General features: G+C 37.2%; 1 protein-coding gene across 3 annotated transcripts in view; it reads left to right on the top strand.

The window, feature by feature from the left end:
- LOC124605695 (cerebellar degeneration-related protein 2) overlaps positions 1-14,120 on the top strand; it is a 475,868-nt gene extending 461,748 nt beyond the window's left edge. For all 3 annotated transcript variants that reach the window (XM_047137567.1, XM_047137576.1, XM_047137559.1), the window contains exons 7-8: positions 4,785-4,941; positions 11,544-14,120. In XM_047137567.1, the coding sequence (XP_046993523.1) occupies positions 4,785-4,941; positions 11,544-12,758 (1,372 nt within the window). In that variant the 3' untranslated portion in view covers positions 12,759-14,120. The remainder of the gene's footprint in view (positions 1-4,784; positions 4,942-11,543) is intronic.
- The last annotated feature ends 7,069 nt before the right edge of the window (positions 14,121-21,189 follow it).

The following is a 21,189-nucleotide window of genomic DNA, read 5'->3' as shown; positions in this document are numbered from 1 at the left end:
TCTGAGGTGAATGATTAGTGTCTCAAGAACATTTATCCTAGCAGACCTGCTTGTTGATATGAACATATTATTTTAACCTTTTGAAAGATTTAAAAGCTGACATAAATACATAAGTTACGTAAATGAGGAAATTTTATAAATGTTTTTGTTTGAAGTCACTCAATGCAAAGTTGTGCGTTAAGACCGGTTATGATAGTGCTCTGTACTAGAATGTAAGCACATTTTCCTAAAATACTTCATTGTGATCTTACTGTTCATTCAGTTCAGTAAGCTCTTAACAAAGTATGCTCCACTGGATGAGCTCATAAGGTTGTTCATACACTGGTGTGCAAAACTTAAGGACAAAAGTAACTTTCGCATAATGTGCCAGTACAAAGTAACATAGCTCGATGAAACTTGGCTCATATGTAGACAGAATTGCTACAATATAAATAGAAGGCACCTGAAAGAAATATACAATGAAATGAACAGAAATGACACTTCCATTAAGACAATAATTACACTGTAATCCCCATGATTTCTAATGGTCCCCGGACATTACCGGAGGTAGGACATTATCTGTTTAATTGGTTTTCAGGAAGTGCGTATACAGCCATCTGAACAGTGACGTGTCATTTCTGACAATACAAATGTACGGACAATACAGCTACCTCTCCCCAACCAGAGAAAATCTCCGACCTGGCAGGGAATTGTAGTCAGACCACAGGATTTTTAATAAGGTGTGTGATCTACCCAGATAGTAATGAATGCTCTGCAATGTGCACACACAATGGCCACAAGTTAGGTAACCTTTGCGGTATGGCTCTCCATTCCTCCACCAGCACAGTTGAAAACTGCTGGATGGCCCTTGGTGCCTGTGGTGTACTGCAACACATCTTCCCAACACAACTTGCACATATTCAATGGGATTTAAGTTGGGGAAAAAAATGGGCAAGCCAGTTCATTCACAAAATATCTTCACATCCTAGCTCTTCGATATCATGCATTGTCATACATAACAATGAAGTTGAGGCTCAGTGCACCTCTGAAAGGATGGACATGGGTGGGGGAGTATAGTATCACAACAGCGTTGACTGGTGAGTGTACGGTGGTCCATGCAGCTTTGTGTGTCTCCATGCTCTAACAACTGGACCACCAATATGGTCATATTCAACAATTCTGGATGTGCTGTCATATGGCTAGAGGTGGATCATGGAATGCACCTAGGAACATGATCATTACTTTCATCCTTTACTTTCACACACTATGGTATGATTTATGTAGAATAATTTTCAGAGATACAGAAAAGTGCTTACGAAGTGCCAAGTTCCAAAAACAGTCTTAACCAGCTACTCTATTCCCAAACTGTCATCTCTCTCCTTCATTTTAAGTGTGAAATATCTGACTGTTACAAACAACATTCTATCCACTAGCCTATCAGTTCTAAAACCTATACGTCAATGTTATTTCCAAAAATTGCCTCATCACCATGCAACCTTATTTGATTTGAAAGATGATGGTTCTGTAATTCTCATTATCTATCAGCATCAAGTTCATGATACGAATTTGTGCTGTTTGAAAGTTTGTGAATATTTGCCATACTCAAAGAATTGTGGAATGTGTACTTTATGAGTAGGATCCTAATTCTCAGAAATCATCCTGTCAGACTACGAAAACTTTCTGACCAAGCAGCATATTACAGTAGCCAGTTCTATGCTTACAATGTTACAGGATTTAATGGTGACTCGAAGGCCCCTCAGAACAAGGAAACTGACAGTCTTTATTTGGCTTTCAACAGGTCACCAAAGAAAGATCAAACAAAATTTCATCTGCAACGCACATTGTCTGACACTTTTAAATTTGAAGATATCATCAATTACATTGATTGTTAAAGACAAAATGAAAAATCTGCACTACTTCGAATGCTTTGGTTTTGGTTGTGCAATGAAGCTCCAGTGAACTTCCGTGTTGGGATGTATGCAGGAGCTGTACACAACAAAGAAGTCATTGTTTGTCCAGAAGAGTACTTTAAACTTCATTCACATGAAGGTGCTGCCAACAAGTTAGGAAGTGATGTATGTAAAATAAGAGACCAGAAAAGGTTTGCTAATGCAACACTGAAATCTCCATCAATTTTGGCACTTTAAAATCTTGAGTGCAAACATATCTAAATGGTTGTTACAATTAAACTTTCACTACTTGAGCCAATGTAGTTGTAAAACTATTTACTGTATGGATACCAAACATCACACCAATAATGATCAGACTGTGTGCTGCAGGATTTGCATTACTAGTTGTGTTGTTGGTGTCAGGACTTGCTTTCAGGCACTAGTACTGGTATGGCGACACAGGGTTGAAATTAAAGCATCAGTTTGAATTCAGTTACAGTCAGTCAACATTTTCTGGATAAAATGAACTGACTTTGCTTGTAAAGCTTTTTATCAAAACAGCAGCAATAATGATGCTGTTTTTTCGAGTGTATTGGTGAATTAAGAAGATCCAGATAAGTTGTCCTATTGCACCAGAGCTGGATAGAAATATTTTGAAGCTCAGATTAACTGGGAATTTGGAAATTGCTCCTGCAGGTGGCTCATGGGCAGTTGTGCCACAAGTTATTGAAGTCAGTGTTGTCATGGCTGAGAATGTTAATTTCCACGTGCAGTCTTCAAGCAGTGCACGAGCTGCCATAAAAGCAGGGCATTCCGTGGTGCACATTTGAAAAGTGCTGTTAAAAATTATGAAATGGTGCCTATAGTAAGGTTCCAGGCTGTCGTGGGAGCAGATAGTTTCCACATCGAGTAACATTTGTAACCTGGAATGTAAACATGGCATGCAATCAGCAAATATTTCCACAAAGTTTCATTTTCCCACAGTTACTAGTTTCTCATGGGGGCTTTCACAAGCAGCGAAAATTAAATTGTAACCATATCAAAAAAAGCAGGTCATCTGCTGTAGTAAAAGTAGTAGTATTGTACGTACCTGACATTTCAGTGTATCAATCAACTATCAAAAAAGGAAAAGGATTCTTGCATGGGTCCCCAGATGAATTGCTGTGTGGACTACCTGTTGAACCAGAAAATTTACAGGATGTCAAACAAATATTATCTAAACATTATACACTGAAGTGACAAAGAAACTATTATAGGCATGTGTACTCAATTACAGAGATACGTAAACAGGCAGAATACGGTGCTGCAGTCGGCAACATTAATATAAGACAAGAAGTGTCTGAAACAGTTGTTAGGTCAATTAACTGCAGCTACAATGACAGGTTATGAAGATAAAAGTGAGTTTGGGCATGGTGTTACAGTTAGCGCACAAGCAATGGGACACAGCATCTCAAAGGTAACGATGAAGTGGGGACTTCTCCCATACAACCATTTCATGAGTGTACTGTGAATATCAGGAATCCGGTAAAACATGAAATCTCAGACATCATTGTGGCTGGAAAAAATCTTGCATGAACAGAACCAATGACAACTGAAGAGAATCATTAAACATGACAGAAGTGCAACCCTTCCACAAACTGCTACAGATTTCAATGCTTGGCCATCAAAAAGTGTAAGCACGCGAACCTTTCAACAAAACGTCATTGGCATGGGCTTTCGGAGCCGAAGGCCCGTGATGACTGCACTACACAAAACTTTACACTCACCTGGGCCCATCAACATGGAAAGTGGGCTGTTGATGACTGCAAGTGTGTTGCCTGGTTGGGCAAGTCCTGTTTCAAATTTTATTGAGCAGGGAGATGGATGTGTGTGGGTGTGGAGACAAAATCAACCCATGGACCCTACATGTAAAGTTGGTGGAGGCTCTAATGAAGTGGAGGGTGTGCACGTGGAGTGATATTGGACCCCTGATACATCTAGATAAGACACCGACAGGTGACACATACATAAGCATCCTGTTTGACCATCTACATCCATTCATGTCCATTGGTGCAATCCAACAGACTTTGGCAATTCCAGCAGGACAATGTGACATGCTACACATATAGAATTGCTACAGAGTGGCTCCAGGAATAACTTTGAGTTTAAAACACTTCTGCTGGCCACCTAACTCCCCAGACACAAACATTATTGAGCATATCTGGGATACCTTGCAATGTTATGTTCAGAAGACATCTCCACCCCCTCATACTTTTATGGATTTGAGGACATCCCTGCAGGATTCACAGTGTCAATTCTCTCCAGCAATATACCAGTTTGTTTGGCTCTTCAGTGTAATGTGTGTTCACTATCTACCCACTGAGCACTAACTAAAAGAATAATTTGTGAAAGGAACACTGCCACTTGTGCATCCTCTTAGACTGGGGAAGATGTTCTTGAATAGGAGGAGATGAACTGAAGATTTAAATAATAAAGCCATAGGTTCTTGTATTCTGTAAATACAATACACACTGATTTTAATGTTGAACTCAGCTGTTCATCTTTTGTAGTTATTTTCTCATTTTATCATCAGTTAATGACCACTTTATTTCTGATTTAGATATTAATATTATTCAGTAATATGATATATATACACTCTATGAAATCTTTGATAGCTAAACAAATTGTCTTGAATATAGAAAGTCCATTATTATTTGGTGACAAATATCCGCCAAGAGTTGGCATTCCAAATCCTGCCATTTTGAATGTACACTTCCAAATAACATCTAAATCATAAAAAATGGACAAGAAGTTTTTTGGAACCTGGCACCTCATACAGCACAGTGGTTTCAAGGATTCTAAACTTATCAATCACGCTGTGATGCTGTAATTCTACTATTAATTCCACAAATATATGTTTCAATCTTTTTCAAGCAGACAGGGACAGCTCTGCAGAAGGTGTCTTCGTCTTACTGACACACGTGGGCAGGATGAATTGTCTCTAGTCATGGACAATGAGGAAGATGATGTGACAAGTGTCAGCAATTCTGTAACCAGTGAAACCTACTGCAGCACAGTCATGTTACACATAGAGGCAAGTAATTTATTCATTTCCAAATATTTATATTGTTGTTCAAAGATCCTCGCTTAATTTTAAGACTGGTAACTGATAAGGTGTCTTCGATAACAGGTAATGTATCTTACAGTTTGTAGTGGTAAAAATCTAATTTCAACACAGGTGGTCTCTCTCTCTCTCTCTCTCTCTCTCTCTCTCTCTCTCTCTCTCTCTCTCTCTCTCTCTCTCTCTCTCTCACACACACACACACACACTAAGAGGTATGATTGATAGAGTAACATAAACTTATAAATATTGTTTGTCAATATTAGTAATAAGTTAGTTAAAATTGCCACATACTAGTTAAATGTAAGCCAAATTATAGAAGAGTTTTAAACTTCGAATTTTTACTTGGGGGTAATATAAAACCTACCCGGAAATTGTAGCTTTCTCTAAAGTAGTGCAAGCTACACATCAGAAGTTTAATTTTAACCTAAGATGAACACATCCAAGGCCTAATCATGTGCAGTGCTCAAAATAACTGCAGGGATTAATATATAAGATAATATTAAGACTTTGAAATAATATTTCTCTTGAGCAGGCTGTTATAGAAACTTAATCATCAGGAAGCACTTAATAACACTATTACCTGCTAGTGAAGGGTACATCAGTGCTACTATTAAAAATTATGACCTAATGTAAAAACATGCAGATTCTCATATTATGAAATTCTGCCTTTAGGATGTGTGCTGGAGAAGAAAATATGGAAGATGAATTTAGATAAAGACCCATTAAATGCTTTTTTAGAGGTAATGGGTCATGTGAATAAAATGGAGAATACACTTTTGAGTAAAAAGTTCAGAGAAAGTTCTTTGGTTGGCATGAATAGAGTGAGTCTGAGAACATACTTCACCTGAGTATGTTCTCAGTGTGGGTTGAAGGGTGGGGGAAGTTGCTCAAAACAAAGAATATTCTCTGATTTCATATGAATAAAACCAGAGAAGTTTCTCACAAGCAGAGAGCATTCTCTGCTTCTGTGAGTGAGCTCCGCAGCCTACTTACAGCCGAGTAAATTGTGTAGTGGTTAAGTGTAACCAAGTGTTTTATTGAAAATGGTCGAATTTATGTTTCTCAAAAGGCAAAAAAAGATATACATAGTACGAAGGAACTACAGAAGTTCATATAGATTTAACAGTGGAAACATTATTTGCCTGGTGAATCACTTACTTCCTGAAAATCACGAAAGAAGAGGAGGTGCCCTTTCCAATGAATGCAAAATGAAAACATTTTTGTGCTATTAGCAGATCCAGGCTTTCAGATTAGTGTAGAAGACTTGGGGAAACACCAGACAACAGTATCACTAACAGTTTGATATATTCTGCAATAGGTTAACAGAAAAGCACTGTTGTGGATCAGATTTCCAAGAAACATTAACAAACTAGAAACAGCTAAAGTTGAATGGCAATCAAGACATAAGTTTCCATGTGTGGTAGGGGCCCTAGACTGCAAGCACATACCTGTAATGGAAACCTGCACATGGAGACGAATACGTTAATTGAAAGGGCTTTCCATCTGTAAATGTGCAGGCAACGTGTGATTACAGTGAAATGTTTGAGTGTTGATGGTTCCTGGCCTGGGTCTATACATGATGCTAGGATATGTAGAAACTTAGATGTGTGCCATATATTGTGAGAGAACCACTGCAATGCCTTAATTTTAGGAGATGGAGGATATGGCATTGCACCGTGGTTAATGACATCATTTCAAAATCCTGAAACACCTAATGAGAGGGCGTACAACGGACTTCACTCGAGGGAAAAGGTGGTGATTGAATGGTGCTTTGGACAGGTAAAGAGACTCTTCCCGATTCTGCAAAATAAAATAAGGCCTGCCCAAACAAAAATTCCCAGTACAATAATAGCCTGTTCTGTTTTGCACAATGTAGCAAAACATATAGGGGATGTGGATTTCGAAGCACCTAGTGATGATAACAATCTTCCAGTATTGGGAGAAGAGGAAGCAGCAAACCTATGTGTACGTGGAACAAATAGGAGATGGGAAATTTTTAATGTAATACGTCAACTGTAGTGTATGGGAGTCTGTCAAAACAATGCACAATTAAACCTAATTTGTGTAGTTTTTAATTATAATAATTATTTTCGTGATGAAAATAATCAGTGCTCTGATATTACATGATAAAATGCAGTTTAGTGTTTTCCTTCATTCTCTATCATTAATTTTACTTTCAACAAAAATTGTTTAAAATGTAGCAATTCAAACTGGAACAGAATTTTCAGATACTACAGTAAATAACTGTACAAACTGTCTAACCTGCAAAATTTAAAATAGGAACAAGTTATTCCTTTTGTTCCACTTTACCAAAAATTGTTTCAAGGATGTGGTGAACCTATTTGCATGACACAACAGTAAATAAGTGCATACAATTATTTTTTTTTTAATTTTTATTTTTATTTTTTCAAATTGTTACTCTTATTGTTTCATTGAAAAGAAATTTGTACTGAATTATTTCTTTAAGAGCATATGGAATTTGGTAAATGGGTAAATGAGAAACGTAAGCAAACATTCACTTTAAAAACCTGTTTTTATTAATAAAAATCATTGCTGTACTATGGCATTACACAATTCGGTCTATTGTTAATCTTGTTCTTGATGCATCCATTTCTGCTGCTTTCTCTTCAGGATATCTAATTAGTACAATAACACCAGCCTTTGCAGCTCTCAGTTGGACAGATTCATTGTCTCATCAGTTTCCATGCTCAAGCTCCGCCATTTTGACCCCCTCTCATGCTCCAAAACACGCGATTGAGCAGGTATAACAACTTGTGGAGCCATTAGATCTGCATCGTCTGCTTTGACAATTTGCGATTGCTGCAAAACTGATTGTGGTTCGAAAAATGTGTAATCGGTATCAACTACCTCCAAACTACTCCCTGGAAAAGAGATGACAGCAGAGATGACACCACCTATTGCACAGGCTCCTAATAAAAAAATTTTAAAAAAATTAAAAAACCAAGAAGTAATAGTAATGTGTGTCATGATTCAGTTTATAGTTAGTATACATAGCAAGCAGGTTTATGCAGAAATGGGAGGGGTTTGTGCAATTTACAGAGAAGTGGTCAAATATCAGATGAATTTGACCAAACATTGCTTCATTTTTGTGTGTTAAAAATATGTAATTTTCTGATTCACAATTTGGAAACATTAAGCACACACCAAAAAAAAATGTGGGACTTACCACAAATTCTGATGGATAGTTGGGTTGCAGTCATCTCTGTCTAAAAACAGCAAAAATATCTGTCCCCAATCTTAATGTTGCCCATCTTATTTACGTCCATCTTGGACTCGATGCGTGATTTCATATTGTGCAGTTTTTCATAATCTGCCTGTTTGAAATTTCTTTTCCAAAACTAACCCAATAACAGTGTTGTATTTCCTTGATACTATCTGCCTTCTCCCTTCTTGCAGCCTGAGATTTGGTGATTTGCTGATGATAGCTGGATAATCTTCTATAATATTCATGAAGGCTAATTCGGAATCTTCCATTTCGGCACAGAAATAACGTAAGAAAAACTTTTGGTAAAACACACACACACACACACACACACACACACACACACACACACACACACACACACACACACAAAACAAACTGAGAACCAAAGATGTCAGATTGTAATCTCTTTGCTGAGAACTTACTCAATAAGAAGGGGAGGTAGTGAGAAAATACTCCCGGGTCAGAGATTATGCTGTGTAGTTTTTATACATAGGAAACTCACAACTTTATCTGAGAATATACTTTTGCTCTGCGTATCTACTCTGGAGAATGTTCTCATGTTTATTCATAAGACCCACTGTGACATTTCAGATGTGAGTATTAAGCTTCCTGTGAAACTAGGGACTTAAAAAAGCATTATAATGTAATCAATAATTGTTTAAGGTTTCATTCTGTATTTAGTTTTTAGAACTTAGACTACTGCAAACTGGTATCTTGTGTTCTCAGGAAGGATGTAAGTTACCCGCACTACTGTGGCGTCTCTTGGCTTACATGTGGTCTGATCAAACACTGTTCTCTGCCTTACTTGGGCTCTGGTACTATTTCAAGAACCATTATCTATTTCCATTACTACATTGTAAATTGTCCACAAAGTTACATCAGTTGTAGGTACGTTCAGCAGTAGCTTTAGCTTGAAGTGTTTGGATGTGTGTGGTTTGGTTTCATGCTGACGGTAGTGGGCTAAAAGTAATGGTAACAAATTTAAGTATCCTGGTGATACACATTGACATTGTGTGTTTTACTCAGTATGATATATAAATTTCCAGGTATCCAGGGAAGGTGGTGTTGGCAGTTCTGGCACCGCACAACATGATTTGGATATCTGGAAATTTGTTAGTTAACATGATCAGTTTGTACTTAATTGCAAATAATGTGCTAAAATAACTCGTATTTGTCAAAATTAATCCCTGTAATAGAGTTTTAAAGAAAGAGAAATCCATCCACGAGTATTTTGTGTCCTCAGTAAGTGTATTTGTGATCAGTAATGGATGAGATCATCTTTTTCTCCTTAAAGTGTGCCTCAGTCATAAATGTATTGGCTCAATGCAGGTGATTTATTATTGAATCTTTTTGAAGTCAATAGATTTAAATGCTTAGCTAAAAAATGTGCTGTTGTATAAACACCTTGAACTATTATATGTACCTGGCCCGTAAAGCCCCAGAGAAGTATATTGTGTTTATTCTTCACCACTCATGACAAGGTTAATATGCAAAAGGGGTTACTGTTACTGTGTAGGACAAATTTAATTAAAATGGAAAAATGATAGTTAATTGCTATCTATGATCAAAATTTTATAGACAAATTATGGCTTACCTCAAAAAATTGCCTGCTTCAGATCAGAGCACACAACTTACAGAAGGTATTGCAATGATGGCTTGTCTGGGTTTCTTAGAGATAGATAGAAAGGTTAAAGAAGAATAAGAAGTGTTAAAATTGAATTTAAAATCCGTGCATTGACAATAACCACATGAAAAAGCACGAGGAAGCCTTCACAATATGTAACTACCATTGGCACAAAAAAGCTAGCCACCAGGAAAAGACCGTATGAGCCACACAAGAAAATAATGGTGAATGCTGTCCCAGCCCTTAGAGAAAATTACTAGTTGTGTCAAGAGAAGCAATCTAAAGGAAATAAGCAAGCAGTTGTTGAACCATGAGAGTAATAGCGAGCAGACTCAGGGCACAGCTGCATGACCACATTGTTTACCACAAAAGCGTTGATGAGCTGGCAGTTTGCTGCTTGCAGTATCAAACATAAACAAAGTCTGTTACAGTTAAGTGTTGACATATCATATATATCTTCTAGAGATGCAACCAAATTCCTATCATGAGGTTTCTGTGCATGTCTGACTACTTTTGAGGACAATGAATTCTAGCTCAAGTTGCAACTAAGGTGGTGGTAGATTTATGTCAGACTTCATGATGTACCAAAAACTGACTGCCTGTGACTAGATACTGCTTCAGAGTGGGCTTTGCAGCATGTGTTCCTAGGTTTTATTTTCTTGATGGACATATTGCAGAGATACTCTACTGGTAAAAAGTAGTTCCTTGAAGCCAATTTGACCAGACAGCAGTGACTCTCCTGGGACTTTTTGTGTAGAGTGGCAGGTGACACTGTTGTTTTGTGATGGTGGCAGACAAGCAACCCCATAGGAAAAAGGTGTCTTTGTGTGGGTGCGCGGCAGCAGAGAAGTTCTGAATTTAATGATCACTGACTTCCTTTTGAGCGAACTCACTATCTTGGAACTATTTCACTAAACTGATCTGCAGAAATCTGAAAATTATATGGACTTTCTCATCCTGCAGTCATTTTCTTGCCAACAAATTGGTTGGTTACAAATTGTGGGAAAAATTAGTTTATGGAGCAAATTTGCCTACCGAATTTACTAGCTGATTAATCACCTATGCAGTCGAATTGTGACTGCAGTTGTTTGGCTCATCATGTCTTTCACAGTTCAAATTTGTGCTTGGTCTCCACATTACTTATTTTTTAACTACTTCCTTAGTAAGGGCTGGATGTTAGAAATATCTCCTGCTCACTACCTATGTGATTAACTTAGAATTATTTATTGAAATTTTTTCTCCTGCTTTTGTTAAACCAGTCAGAAAGAAACAAACTCCTTCGTTATTTTAAGATTCATCAATTTTAGGAGTACACTGTATTGGTATGTATTATTAAACAGCTAACAGAAGACTGCATGTTCAGTAGTTGCCTGTTAATGATTGGTAGCCATGTTGACTTAAGTTGTGTAATTTCTGTAAGAATTTTGTTTCACTAAAAGTGAGTAACACATAAGCCACTAAAAAATTTAAAAAGTGTTTGCACAACTGTATGTGGCCTGCTTCATTTGTGTGATTTTTAGTAACTGCCTGACACAATTTTTTGAGTGAAATCCGTAATGTACTTACATCTTCCATTGACATTAATTTTAAATCCCTTTTGGTTTTTTTATTGTTTTAGAAATGAGTTATGATGCAAGTCTTCAAATTATATTTCAAGTTGAATGTTATTCAAAACTCCTTCAGTTGGCAGGACTTCCACTTATTCTGGAAATATTATTACAGGATGACAACCCATACAAGGAGTTGGAAGCAAGGTATGCAGCTCTTCTGGAAATGCAACGCCAGCCTCGTCGTCATGCACCACCATCACCCCCGAGCAACCAGTTATCGTTACAAGAGGAATTGCAGATGTCAGGAGATTTCAACAGCTTCCACCACATAAAAGATACAGAAAGTGACCAAGAGGCATTGCCAGAAGTACCGCAGCAGAATGGCAATCAAGTGTCTGGAGAGAAACAGCAGCCCAATCGTCAGAGAGCAGGGAAGACATCATCTGCAACACCTACAGACTTTTCAGAAGCTGAAACTTCATCATCTGGATTTTCTGATGAAACTAGCAATAAATCAACACAAACAGAACTTTCTGGGTTACCAGCAGGTTCTTATTTGTGTTCAATTGCTGATGGAGAAGACTGTCGATTTAGTATTTATGATGACGCTAGTCCTGTCGAGAGTCGCTTTAGGAAAACTCCAGAATATCGCCAACTGTTCAGAGAAATATTTGCAGTGTTAAAGCGTGCAGCTGAAGAAAAAGGAGAAGGTGAACAGCTGCCACGTCTCGACGATGCAACACCAACTCGCGAGGCTCTTCCCAAAGTGCCACCTGCAACTCCAGCTAAGGAAGAAGCACCTCTAGAGTTTGCCACCAAAGAGGAGAGTAAGAAAGAAACTAAAACTATGCCCAGACAGAGACAGCCTAACAATAAGAGGATGGAATCTCAACCAAGTGAACCAGAGAAAGCTAGCTCTTCAGAGAATCCTAGCACAAGTGCTGAAAGTTCTAACAGTGGACTTGTTCTGAGACCGCTCCCACCAAAGTCAGAACAAATAGAATACTTATCAGTAGGTATTGCAGTGAAAAAGAAGGGAAAGAGAAAAAATTCACCAATGAAACGCATGAATGTTGCAGTGGAGACTTCTCCAGTTGGGGCTAGTGGTCTGAACTACAGTGGCCGAGCGTCAAACTCTGGTAGGAACAGGCAGCAGCAGCAGCAGCAGACACGTACGTGGTATCGCAGTGATAGCCCCAGACATCACAGCAATAACAGTAGTCGATACGCAGCATATGATAAGTCGTGGGAACCACAGCAACAGTTTCCAAGCCCAGCGTATGAAGGTGTTGTTAAACTGAAGCAACTGGACATGTCGTATGCAGAAGCTCTTCGCAATGGGCCACGGAAAACATCACCTGGTAGTGTTAACGGATACAGAAAATGAGAAATCGGGGGAAAATATGCAACCACCAAAAGATGTTCTGTATACTGTGCTAATTACTTGATAGTTTTAGGTGAAAAAGTGTTAATGTAAATTTTATGACATTGTGGGCCTGAATCAAATTAATGTGACTCGTGTACATAACAGTGAAAATGTGTTTAAAGATCTGTTATGTGGCCTGGAGAATATATCCTACCAATAACTATTTGATGGAAGGAATTGTGCAAAGAAAATTGTAAATTTTCTTTCTTGTACAGCTCGTGACTAATGCATTTGTGTAAAGTGCAATATATATATGTATGTGAAACAGTACAATTTTGTAACAAGAAAGATCTTGTACCCTTTCTTAAAACAAATAACAAATCTAAATATATTATTTGTATTAATTTATCTGGTTTCACCTTAAAATTCCAATAATCAAATAAACTATTTTTTCTCTGGTTGTTGTTAATGTTTTTAAGTGGGCACATTACAACTTCAAAGTGCCAGCTTTCTTGCCCAGTTCTATCTGTGAGAAAATGGTGTCTTACAACTACATGCCAATTTCAGTCATATTTTTTCTTGGCTCATAGCAAACATTTTACAGGTTTGTAATATAAAAATATTTTCCTTTAGGTGTTTAAAGAAAGCATTGAAATTAACAATTTTGTATCTCTCTCTTTCAAAGGCAAAACTGAAGTTTTAATACTGTTGCATCAATCAGATAAGTGAAAGATTGTATCTCAATGGAAGCTGTAAATTGTAATTAATGCATCTGTTATGTCTGTAAATCTTATGTTTAGCTATTTTTCTCCATGCTTAATGTAAATGAATGAGAGAGGCAAAATATTATGCCATCCACATGCAGAAGAGCAAAACTGTGTTGTCATTGAATTTCTGACAAACAAGTCATACTGAATTATTAGGACACTTTTAATGTAAGCTTTGCTACTTAAAACTACTGCATTCAAATTAGGATGTTCTGTTTCTCTGTACAACAAGGACATGCATGTGCAGAATATTTTCAGTTTCAGCATGTTCTAATTTAAACACTTCTTCCAAACAGAAAATAACTTTTACCATTGCATTATTTATATGTAAAAATGAAGAAATAATTCAGTATTTGAAAATGGCAAAGCACTCCAGTGTGTTTAATAAATGTATGTTGAATGTAGGCATGCATTAAGATATAGTTGAACTAATCCAACTACACACAATGGTAACTGCGTATTTTACCATTTATTTACATTTGTGCTGATGGAAGTACAACAAACAGAATCCTATCTGATGATTAGACAACAGTTTGATGTTTTGAGGTATTAAAATTGGAAGTGAATTATGTGCAAAATTAAATTTGAAATAAACTAAAAGTGTTTTCATAATGACCATTTTGTTGTTATGCTAATTTAAACACACTTAAAATAGGACTAGTTTTAAGTGCAAATTGGTACAAGTACTCATATCATTTGTCAATAGAATTTATTAAAATGCCACCTTTTTAAGTCTTCAGATTTTAGAAGTCTAAGTGATGACAATTATTATGACGATGATTATATAAATTACAACAAGAAATGGAAAATAAGTGTTTGTGAAAAGAAATGAAACTTCAAAATTTTCAATACTTACATGCTTTTTAAGACCTGCTCCAGAAGCGAGTCACCCTAGAATTTTCATGAATTACCTCGAATCTTGATGTGGTTGGTATGATGAAGGTGTTAATTGTTACTTAGAGCTCCATTTCGTGCCAAGTCAATTTCTCATACAGGGTTAGTTATAAAATGTAATCTCCATATCTTATATCATGAAGGTCCCATTGTTTCAGTTACATAAAAAAAATAAAAAACTTTTTGCTGGGCACTTCTGAAACCTATCTTCGTTGTCTGTCCATTTCAGTGCTTACTACCATAGTTCTTACAGACTAAAAAAAGGAGGTGGAATGGTTATGGGTACTGAATTCCTGGATGGGATAAGTGGTGTTAAAAGTGCACTTAAAGCTTGTAAATAACCTCTGGGTGGGAAACTGACAAGCTTTCCACATCTACCCAAGAGTTCATAATTTTTCAAGGATTCGTTAGTTGAAATGATCAAAAACTGACATGAATTTTGAACAATGTTAACCCAAACGCCTCTTTTCTTTCCTGTGCCAAGAAATTTTCTGGATTTTTAAGTGATAAACGTTAAAAAAGGAGGGGGGGGGAGGTGGGGGGCCTGTGATCATGTAATCCCACATTTAAACACACAGCCAGTAAACATAACAACAAAGTATGGACAAATGATCAGAATTGCCCCAATGGCAATTCTGCTAGACATGTTTACAATTCTGTCTTCTTACAAAATTAGGATGGCAATGGACTACAGTGATGTAAATTATATTATATTCAGATTCTGGCACTCACTGATGCCTTTCATTGTTGTCTTAACTGTTAATCTGCCTACTGTACATCTCACAGATACACCCTTTTATTTTACCTTATTGATTAAAATGTAGGGCTATTTGTAAAATTTATGTAAAAGGTGGATTAAAATCTGTCTCTCTTTTTGTAAAGTATCACCATTTAGTTGTTAACAGGTCTTTCCGCTGGTGGGGCAGTGTCTTACATCAGAAGTTGATTTTTAGATGTATTGGCGGTTCGCATGTAATACTGACACAAAGGTGTTTAACTTTAACAAGCTTTTGGAGCCAGTGGCTCTTTCTTCTGGCAGAAGAGTTGAAGGCCAAGGAAGTGGGGTGAAGTAAAATACTGGAGAGGTTTAGGGAAGGGGCTACAGTTCAGAAACATCACCCAGAACCCCAAGTCGGGAGACTTACCGGTTGGGACAAGGAGGAAAGACTGATAAGTGGGGACTGCACCGGATGAGATTTGAAAACCTGAGAGCTTAAAAGTGAAAGACAGGATAATATGCAAAACAGAGATTACTACTAAAACATTGTGCATGAGATAAGAAGATTCAAAAGCTAACTGCATTGTATGTAACAGAGGTGGGAGGGGGACAGTGAAAAATAGACAACTCAGAAAATGAAAGCTGTGGAAAACTAAAATGGAGTGAAGAAATGAGTAGTTACTGTGAAGAAATGCTGAGATGGAAGGAATTAATGCAAAATAAGGCCAGTGGGTGGCGAGAACCAAGCACATGTTGTAGTGGTAGTTCCCATCATAGGCACTAAAACATGTCCTTGGTTCTTGCCACCCACTGGCCTTAATTTACATTAATTCCTTTTGTATCAGCATTTCTTCACTGTAACTACTCCTTTCTTTACTCTCTTTTAGGTTTTTATGTCTTTCATTTTCTGAGTTGTCTATTTTACACTGTCCCCTCCTGCCATCTCTGCTACATAAAATGTACTTAGCTTTACGCTCTTATTAACTCATGCACAATGTTTTAGTAGTAATATGTCTTCCATATTAACCTGTCTTCCACCTTTAAGCTCTCAGGTTTTCAAATCTCATCTGGTGCAGTCCCCAACAATCAGTCTTTCCTTCTCACCCCATCCGGTAAGTCTCCCCTGACTCGGGGTTCTGGGTGATTTTTCTGAGCTGTACCTCTTTCCCTACACCTCTACAGTGCTTTGCCTTCACCCCTCCCTTCCCCTTCAACTCTTCTGACAGGAGGAGGAATCACTGGCCCTGAAAGCTAGCAAAAGTTAAACCCTTTTGTGTGTGATACTCTGCTGCCACTTGGTGAGTAGATTCTTTATCTATCCAGCTACAAAAAACTATTTAAAAGACCAGAGCTGTATTCTTGGGTTCAATATAAAGTAAAATTTCCACTGCAAAAAATCCAGTCCAATTCCTACAATACAAAGCAATTTTGTAATTTCTGTGGAGCCTCTAGACTTGTATCTACAGAATTTTGGCTACAGTTTACTCTTCAGTGATTGGAGGAATGATGACAAACAAAAAAAAACAGGTTTTAACTCTTGGCTGCAAGAAATGTTGATCAGTACCTTATCTTTGATTACTTTGAAATGCAAAGGTGTTAATTGTCACACTAATAAGGTTGTTTGCTTACAAAGTGTGTAATGATACACAGGTACAAGATGCAGAATTTGTAGCAGAAACTACTTCTAAAATCCTGATGTCCTCCATTATCAAACATGAATTCTTGCCCAAGCTGGTGATTCCTTGATGCCTCAGAATGTGTCCTATCAAACACTGATAAATTTTTCCATATATTTGTTTTCTGACAGTTTTGTTCAGTATTTCCTTCCTAGTTATTCAATCTTCTCAGCTTGTCATCCATGTGTCACTTCTGTGCAAAGTTAACTCCAGATGGAAACTTTAAATTTATATCCTATGTTAACAAGTCTCAGAAATATTTTCTTGCTGTTGTCAGTCTGCATTTTACATCTTCTGCACTTTGGTCATTGTTATTTTTTTTACTCACTTTTAGTGTAACATTATTATAAACTAATTTCCCCAGCATCACCTAATTCAATTCAACAATGTTATCTTGGTTTTACTTTTATTTATGTTCATCTTTCCAACATACCATCCTTTCCATTCAACTGATCTTCAAAGTTCCTTGCCATCTTCCACAAAATTACAACATAAATAGCAAAATTAATTCTTCTCCACGGACTGTAATTACCTATCCAAATTCCTTTTTGGTTTCCTACAATGTTTGCTCATCATACAGACTGTGCAGGCCTCATTTACTTCCTTCTCAACTTTGTTTTTCCTTTCATGTCCTTTGACTCTCATAATGGCAGTCTGCTCTTTGTACAAATGGTAGATCAGCTTTCTCTCCCTGTATTTCAAAGAATGTAAAACAGTCAACATACAATCCTCCTTCAGATCTACAAATTGGCTCTAAATGTAGGTTCTCCTTCCTTTAATCCTCTCGCGGGTGAATTTCTTGTAGGGGCTAAGCGAAATTATTATTTTCTTGATTGTCGTCATTCAGCCCGAAGACTGGTTTTATGCAGCTCTCTAGACGACAATATCCTGTGCAAGCCTCTTAATCTCTGAATAACTACAGCAACCTGGATCTGCTTACTGTATTCATCTATATCTCCCTCTAGGATTTATTCCCTCCCCCCCCACCACCACTTCCCTCCAGTACTAAATTGGTGATCCCTTGATGTCTCAGAATGTGTCCTATTGCAGCGGGGTGGGTTAGAAAGATGTGGCGTATAATGTTTGATTGCTGTCTCTCATTGTACTGTGCACTACAAAAGTTCCACCTCCCTCAGTACGGCGTCTGATCACCAGCCCATTTCTCTGCATACGTAGATACCGTCCAGACGATGTTAAAAGCAGCACTGAAGAAAAACATCAATGAAACTTACGTTTGCAAAGTCCACATAAACTCTGGTGGCAAGATATCCTGTAATATCTTATAACAAATTTCGGGTGGAGGGTGTTTGCTTCATCTCTTTAGAAAAATGGCAAAATTCTGCAAAGAGTTCTTTTATTTCTTTAGGTTCAAAATTAAACACTTGCCATCAGCCCATATTTAATTAATTAATATCATCACTGTCCTAAACTCACAGTTCATACAACCCAGTGCATATGCAAGGCAGCCAGAAATGTACTAAAGTCCGACCCAAATTATTATGCGATTTACAGTCGTCACTCTGCTGCAATATATGAGTTTCACATTCAGTCCTTTTCAATGGATTTCTAATAAAGAAACTGCTCGCCAAATATTCCATAGATGAATATGAAACATGCCACATGGAATTTTACAAAGGCCAAAAGTTCAGACACGTTTATCTAACAAATCACTTCACCAAGCTCAAATTTTCAAAATCTGTCCGTTATTCCGGGCACACAATCTGGACGCGAGAAGCCAATTATTTCTTCATTTTATACATAATGAAGACAGAAGCTTTCAACATGACCAGCAAGTCTGATAGCTGACTAGTGACTGCCTTCACTGCTGTTCCTTCCACAGCCTATAACTACTTGCATTGCATGGGAAGTGCTTAATTCTGATTGGTTGTTCAAAATGACCAGCCAATCAAAACAATCCTTAGTTATTTTTCTGGCTAAGACACTCTTATGCCAGTTAACATTTACACATGCATTTACGTCACTTCATCATGCAAATCTTAATAAAATGTTTAACAAAACAAAACCAAACAAAAAGAAAACTAATCTTGAATGACTTTAGAAAATCATTACTTTGCAAATGGCTATTCTGGGTGCCTTCTTACAAAAGCAAGTACTCTTGGACATGCGTCATCAGCACAATGGGGAAATTACATTTTTCGTTGCAACTTGTTTGCTTAACACTTTCCCATGTTACAGTTACGTGACATTTAACATGGGATAATATTGAATTTTTTTGTATGTCCCACATACGCACTCTCACTCATTTTCATTTACTCACACAACACTACATTAATTAAATACTTATCTTTTCTGAATTTTATATCATGAAAATGAAAAATAGTGAAAGTTTTTAATTATAAAATATCTAAATAAACTGTTCTGCCATTTAGTGAACTTCAGAAATAATTCCAAATAATACTAAAAGACGAACTGCAAATTTTCTGTAACTCTGAAAGTATGCCTGCTAGAATACTGAGATTTTTACACAATCTTCTTTTTAATAACGAAGGGCAGTATATTGACTTCTAACTACTTTGAATAATATTTTATATAGTTTATTTAGATTCTTAGGGGCTTAAATATTCAGTCGCTCCACAAGTGACACACACACACGCACACGCACACACACACGCACACACGCACACCGCTTTCCACGGCTAGGCTAGCGACAGGTGTGAATGAGTCATGCTAAGATACAAGCGGGCTGTTTCTGTCACTGCCAATGGCTCCAAAGCTAAGAGCCATATTGCAAAGTAGCTTACTGCAATAAAATGCTATTGCATATTGACTCATTACGTTACACTGTCACCTGATTCCTTCTTTCGGCTTCGTCTCCCCAAATCCATTCAGTACCTCCTCATTAGTTACATAAGCTACCCATCTAATCTTCAGCTTCTTCTGTAGCACCAAATTTTGTATGCTTCCATTCTCCCCTTGTCTAAACTCTTTATCATCCAAGTTTCACTTTCTTACATGGGTACACTCCATACAAATACCTTCAGAAAGACTCCCTGACACTTAAATCTGTGTCTGGTGTTAATAAATTTCTGTTCTTCAAAAGTGCTTTTCTTGCCACTGCCTGTCTACATTTTACATCCTCTCTACTTCGACCATTTATTTATTTACTTATTTATATGCCCAGTTCCATTGACCAAGTTGAGGAGCAAATCTCAAAGGTCATGGAATGACAGTACATGAAATAACAACATAAAAGAAATAACAGATAAAAAATATTTATGAAACTGAAAAAAAGTCATTCTATAAGTTTAAGTAAATGCAGTCAACAGTGCAATAAGAATCAGCTTAATTTTTCAATGAACTCCTCAACAGAAAAGGAGTGACACATCCGGAAACTCTTCAGTTTTGATTTGAAAGTATGTGGATTATTGCTAAAATGTTTGAATTCTTGTGGTAGTTTATTGAAAATGGATGCAGCTGTATACTGCACACATTTCTGGACAAGAATTACAGAAGTCCAATCCAAATGCAGGCTGGATTTCTGCCGAGTATTGACTGAGTGAAAGTTGCTTATTCTTGGGAATAAGCTGATACTGTTAACAAGAAATGACCGTAAAGAGTGTATATATAGAGGGAGGCAAATGTCAAAATACCCAGACTAGTGAACAGGGTTCGATAAGAGGTTTGCGAACTCACACTACTTATTGCCTGAACCACCCGTTTCTGAGCCAAAAGTATTGTTTTAGAATGGGAAGAGTTCCTCCAAAATGTAATACCATGCAACATAAGCGAATGAAAAGAAGCAGAGTAGACTAATTTTCACGTTGAATGATCACTTCCTTCAGATACCATTTGAATAGTAGAAATGGTATTAGTCGATTTTCTACAAGCCATGAACTTGTCATGAACTGCACTGTTTGAAACTGAGCCAATGTTGTACACAACATCCTTTATTAAAAAGCTAGTGTCATCAGAGGCATATCATTTATATAAATAAGGAACAGGAGTGGCCCCAACACTGATCCCTGGGACACCCCCATTTGACAGTACCCCACTGAGACTCCACATCACAGCCATTCTCAACACTGTGAAAATGACCTTTCGCTGTTTGTTGTTGAAGTAAGAGGTGAACCAACTGTGAGCTACTCTCCGTATTCCGTAATGGTCCAACTTCTGGAGTGATATTTTGTATCAACACAATCAAATGCCTTATTTAAATCAAAAAATATGCATAGCATTCAAAACCTTTTGTTTAACCCATCCAGTACCTCACACAGAAATTTTCAGTTGTTAAATAACTTTTAAAGCCAAACTGAACATTTGCTAGCAAATTATGTGATATAAAATGACCAATTATCCTTACATGCACAGCCTTTTCAATGTTTTTAGCAAACACTCACGGCACAGAAATAGGTATAAAATTGTCTACATTATCCCTT

This window comes from Schistocerca americana, chromosome 1 (genome assembly GCF_021461395.2).
Source record: "Schistocerca americana isolate TAMUIC-IGC-003095 chromosome 1, iqSchAmer2.1, whole genome shotgun sequence".
Lineage (NCBI taxonomy): Eukaryota > Metazoa > Arthropoda > Insecta > Orthoptera > Acrididae > Schistocerca > Schistocerca americana.
The sequence above is the reverse complement of the archived record's forward strand: the minus strand, read 5'-3'. Positions and strand labels throughout refer to the sequence as shown.